We start from the raw sequence: 6,222 nt of genomic DNA, 5'->3' as shown, positions 1-6,222 counted from the left end.
TCTGTTAATATTATAAATAAATAAATTACCTATGTTATAAAATTTTAATGACACTATTATAATATTGCTCTTATTTTCTTCATTTCGTATGACTTTTTTCAGCAATATGCTTAAAATAAAACTACCTGGTTTGAAATTATGAAATTAAAATTATTAATTATCTTTTAGAAATGAAAAGTTTATAGGATTTCAAAAACATTTATAAGGATGATAAAATGTTAAAAAATATAAGAATTTCGCATACCGAAAGCCGAAAGCGAAATTTAAAAAATTGAGTGTTTGTTGTTGAGTTGGTCACCAAGTATTATATAACATACTGTATGATGAATGATGATTAATTTAAATGTTAGTATAAGTAACTCTAGTGTCGAAGGATATTCGATACATGAAAAATTAAAAATATACTTTTGAAACATTTATTTTTTTCTAAAAATTTATAATTTTTATTACTATTACTAATAGTAGTATTTAGTTTATACAAATATATTTTTTGTCTTCATAATTTTTATATTATTAATATGCTAACTTGACATACAGAATTAGTTGGTCTTATACATTTATACATGGAAAATATTCATCAGTTATTAGATTTTATGAGTCTTTATGTCTACATATTAGATGATATCTCACTCACACATTAATACATTATACCGTATATACTATATCTGTAGGTATATGTATATATTGTAGTGATGCATCATGCATAGTTCAGTAGTTTCCGCTGGCGTGAATGGTAAACAAAAATGTAAAAAAATGTAATATCAAATATCATTACATCAAGAATCATATATATATTACATAATATCTTACGATAAAAAATTCCCAAATATTAGGTAATTTATACGAACAGTTATCTGATATTGCTTTGGTAAATTAAAAATATTTTTAAAATGAAACAAATTATAATAAAATTTGTAAAAATAAAATAAATTAATAATATTCTAACCGGCCCGAGGTCTGACTATTATAGTAATTAGACTATTTAAACTATTATAATTAAATAATAAAATAACATATCACAATTACTTTTATTAAAATAATTCTATATACCTAGTATATTCGTCAATATTATAAAGTTTGTAATGACTAATGACTAATTATGAGTAATTTGTGATAGTATTTACATTATTCAATAAATAATAAATTATGATTTATGTATTTTTTTTTTATCTGATGATACAAATTATATATTTATATTTGATAAGTTGTCTAGAATTTATTTATTTTTTAGGCCAATCATTTTAAGAAGCCAAATCACAATAATATTGGATTTTAAATACGCAAATGCATACCTGCGTGGTTCAAATGACGCCACTTCTTAGCACAAAGCACAATATAGCACGTATTAAAAACCTGTAAATCTGATCGATAAGGGCGGTCGACATAACCTCTATAATAATTTCTCTACATAATCTCTATATCTACTTTGACAAAAAACAAATATCTGTCGGAGTAAAATTATTTAAAAATATCATTATTCATCACTAGAGTCCGGATTTTTATGCAAGAACATATTTTTAACAAGCGTAAGAAATGTTTGCATTTCATAACCTGTAGAATCTATCAAAAAAAGTTTTTTTTGCATATTAATATTAGTGCATATTTTGACTTCAGAGAATATTTCAGAATATTTTAGTATATGGTACATATTATAGAATATTTTAACATATTTCCGTAATATTGGAATTTATTAAAGGATATTCAGCATGTATAAGACAATAATGTAACATAAGATATAATTATATATATAATGATAAATTATAAATTCATAAATCATAATCATATTGCATTTTTTTTTTTTTACTTATTAGTTAGTATTATCATTGAGTATTTATAATCAATGGTATTATCAATATTTTTCAGAATATTTTGAGAATATTAAGAATATTTTTGGGAATATTTCGTCAATTTTAGCTGCATATAAACATCATATTTCAAACGTTTTAACAGAATATAAATCCGGACTCTATTCATATTACACTATTTACACTGTTTACCTATAATCGTGTATACGGGGTCTGCGTGCATATCTTATATAATATAGATATAGCGTATAGGAAAATAAATAATAATTATGTATACTCAGTAGTCAGTACTCACCGCGTTGTCTAAAATCGTTTTATCTTTGTTTGGTGATATAATGTAGTCATGTCGTTGTAATAATATTATCACGAGATAATAATATTGAGCGCGCTGTGCCGACGAAACCGCTTACATTTTACTTATTATAATTACCATCGCTCAAGTACATCCGTAAACATCGATATCGAAGGTATACGTCTAAACATTAAAGTTACAAGTAGGTACAGCCAGTACGCACCCAACTCATTCGAATTGTACGTCACCTAAATAATCATGTAATATATATACCTTTGTGACATACGGCGTTTCGTTTATACCTATTCGTAAAATCAGTCATGTACGAACGCATTACTGCAGGTAATAATAATATTAAATATAATATCATGTAATACGTATATACAGTTTGGGAATTAAAAACATAATTTTATTTTATTCGAAGGTGAATCCAGATTTAGTATAAAAAAAAGTATAATAAAGGATACCGCGTAAACAAAAATTACTCTTTCACTCGAACCCATCATATAATACTATGTGTATATTGTGTATATTAATATTTTAAATTAATTACGAAATTTTTGTTCGTTTTACATACACCAGAGAAAGTTTGATATTATAACTAAGATTTCGGTAGAAAATAAAATCGTATCAATTTTCGCGGATTAAAAGTGAAAAATTATAGAAGCTAACAATTGATTACCTACTAGTTATTTGCTCAGTTCATTGAATTCCTTATATATTTGTGTCTGCGGTCTGCCAATGATCTGCAGTATGAACGTTAAAATATAATTATGATGGTTATATACGGCAAAACCATCACGCCAATTGAAAATTGATCGCATATTCGCATCTGTTGAATTTCTATAATATAATGACCTATGTAATAAAAAATGTGCATACAAACACAGTACAAAAAAAAAAAAAGAAGCGCAAATCTTAATGAAAAAATAAAATAATGACAAACGTGCACATTATATGTTTTAACATTCGATGAATTTTTAGTTTTTTTAGACAAGTCATAAACTGAGAGCCTAGCTGCGATTAATATATCATACTATATAACATCATCGTAACATATCGTCCAGATATAAGTCTGTCGTCGTCATGAAAGCCGGCGGCGGAACGCTGGTCAGGTTGACGCTGAGCGCCGGCGCGTTAGCCGCGTCCGTTGCGGCTGCCTGCTGTTTCCTGACCGTGTGGTCGTACTGGTATTACGAGCTTGACGCCGACTGCACGCAGGCGCGCGACTGCAAGTGTCTGCTGTTCGGCACGAGCTTTGCGGGCGGCGGTTTCGTGGGCGGCGACCGGTTCGCGTGTCTGTACGTCACGTACTCGTTGCTGGCGTCCGCCGGGCTCGCGGCCTGCGCATGCGTATACTACGGCTGCAGGGCACTACTTTGCCCGGGCCGCAACCGTCGCCGGCACCCGCACCACCGGCCGGTTAGGAGATCGGTGGCTGAGACCGCACCTGAGGACGGCACCAGGTACCTTTATTGTACTTGAACATTCTTTTTTAGCAATTATAATGGCTGGTACTACGACATTTTAGATTCAGAACGGAGTGATGAATGTATTGATTTTACAATAATATGTGATTTTTTTTTTTATTTTTATTTTTTTTTTTTTGTGACTGCCATCACGTTTTGGAGTAGTAATAATGCTTCGATTTTCGACTTCAGCCCTTCTTTGAAAAGGAAAATCATCTAGTTGGTACTTTGGGGAGTCAAAAGTAAAATATTTCCAGTAGTTTTCAAAAGCGTCGGGAAAAACCCTGAAAAAATAACGGAAAACGGGAATTTTTACGCATAACCACTTTTCGACAAAATAGATTTTTTGATTTTGCTGTAACTAAAAAACGAATCGTTGTAAATACTTGAAATTTTCACAAAATGTTTATATTACAATTATCTATTTACGATTAAATTTTCAAAATATTTTGACCTTTTGTAAGCTACTTATAGGCAATTGAAATTTTCGACTGTTTTAAGTTTTTTTTTCTTAAAATGCCGATAAAAAAAATTTGGCTATTCAAAAAATCTTTTAAATTTAATACAAGGTTTATTATAAGTTGTACTTATTGTAGTAAAAAAAAATCAAAAATCGTTAGTCACAATTTTTGTTTATAAGCATTTAAAGTTCAAATGTGTACGAAATATATCAAAACTGCGAAAATCATTGACTGACAAATCATCTCCGTTCAGAATCGTTTTTCGTATACAATGATACCTGTCATTGCATTCAAATTTAACACATCCATTATAGTGACCAGTGACCTACTCTCCATCTCTACTATACAACAGAGTGATACCCACTTGCCCACTTTTTTTTTTTTGAAAACAGAGATAAAATGCTAAAATCGTTATTGTTTTTTTTTACCGTGCTGTTGTCGGAATTAGGCGCACACGATTAGTTTTAGAGTTATTGGATTTAATGCTTGCCAATTTGAGTACGATTTTATTTAAATTGTTCATTTGGGTGGGTTATTTTTACCGGCCCAGGGAGGGGAACTGATTTATTATCAAACGTGAGATCTGTATAGGTCCTATACTATAGGGCCTCAATTATTGGACCACTGAGGCTGGTAATCACCGTAGTGTATATGTGCTAAGGAGCAACTATATACTGTCTACTCGTTAATCGTTATATTTCAACTAGTAAGACTAACAAATGATTTTTGCAAATTTCGTTTTGGGACTGTTATTTTAAAAACAGATTTATCTACAGGTTCGAACAAAAAATTACAAAACTCATGTGGTAGCCAAACTGTTTGTTTGCAAGACGTTGAAAAATATAAAATATATATATTTAAAAAAATTTACAGTATATATTGTATATACATAATATTATAGTTATAGGCGTACAATTGGTTGGTAACATGAAACATTTAAGCATTATTTAATATAATCGAAATGCGATATAATGGAATATAATCAAATTCCAGATTATTTTAACGTTGAATTAATGACATTGAATTACATTTAAATTTTAAAGACAATTAAAAGGTAGATCTAGAGGCAAAAACGCAATATTAGGTACTTTAACAGTTTAACAAGTCTTAATTTTCAACACTCTCTATCTAAAAATGACTTCTAATAATCCATACTAAAATCAAAGTATATAACTCAAACTGTCGAGTTAATTAAAACTTCCGATAACCCACAGAATTAAATAACAGTGTGGATTCCAAAAAAAACTACCTATATATTTAGTTATAACCTGGATTTTGTATCAACTATATTATGTATTACTCAATTTACACTCACACAGTTTCATTTTGGATAAAATATAAAATCTACTGCAATATGTGCCTTTTATGCGGAGTTCACGAGTTCACCTTAAAGTTAATAAATTAAGTTGTCAATGTATTTATTCGCTTAATTGGCTATTACCTATTATTTTATTTATGAAACATAATATACTTCATTACTATTACTGTTTTTACAATTTAGTATTTACCTAAACATACTAGTATATTACACTTTACACTTACACACAGTCACACTCTCTGAATCTAAATTTTTAGTCCACAGATACAGATAAGTGGTTTAACGATGTGTTTTGCAATTATTCTCGCTGTCATGGCGTTAAATATGTTTATTGCATCCATTGTGCTAAGCAATGGATATATTTCGACCTGTTTGCAGTACGTGCATCGAGTGAAAAGTTTTTTGATGGTACCTAATATTTTATTGTCATATTAGTTTATATCTGCCAACTACAACGACTAACTAATTTAAGAATTAATTCATGATGTTTTTGTATGATTTATAGGTTTCCGGAAATATGGTAGAATTGATATCAAATCGTATGTCATGTGGCACCATTTACGATTTCATGGATTACTTACAACCGCCGTCGCGACAAGTGACATATGAACTAATCCATCGACGCAAGACCAATCCGCGTGATTCTGTGATTAATACATCGGCACTTTTAATAATATCTATTGTACTGTCGTGGTTGAACACATTAATATGGGTGGTATTTACGTTTTGTACTTATTATTTCAAGTAAACAAGAGTATCTATTTATAATATTAAATAATTTTACTTATTTTTAAAGTAATTTATTGGGGAATGCTATTTATCTAATTATTCTAATTAGTTGTTAAATACAAATTAGATTTGTCATTTGTGTGTTACA

The 6,222-nt window shown here is 29.4% G+C and overlaps 1 protein-coding gene across 1 annotated transcript; it reads left to right on the top strand.

The window, feature by feature from the left end:
* The first annotated feature begins 2,233 nt into the window (after positions 1-2,233).
* Positions 2,234-6,222, top strand: LOC132927582 (uncharacterized). The gene is made up of 4 exons (XM_060992135.1): positions 2,234-2,439; positions 3,082-3,563; positions 5,603-5,753; positions 5,851-6,222. The coding sequence occupies exons 2-4, from the start codon at positions 3,184-3,186 to the stop codon at positions 6,091-6,093; spliced, it is 774 nt and encodes a 257-aa protein (XP_060848118.1). The 5' UTR covers positions 2,234-2,439; positions 3,082-3,183; the 3' UTR covers positions 6,094-6,222.

The sequence above is a fragment of the Rhopalosiphum padi genome, chromosome 3 (genome assembly GCF_020882245.1).
Source record: "Rhopalosiphum padi isolate XX-2018 chromosome 3, ASM2088224v1, whole genome shotgun sequence".
NCBI classification, from domain to species: domain Eukaryota; kingdom Metazoa; phylum Arthropoda; class Insecta; order Hemiptera; family Aphididae; genus Rhopalosiphum; species Rhopalosiphum padi.
Note: the sequence above shows the minus strand (reverse complement) of the source record. Positions and strands in the feature narration are given on the sequence as shown.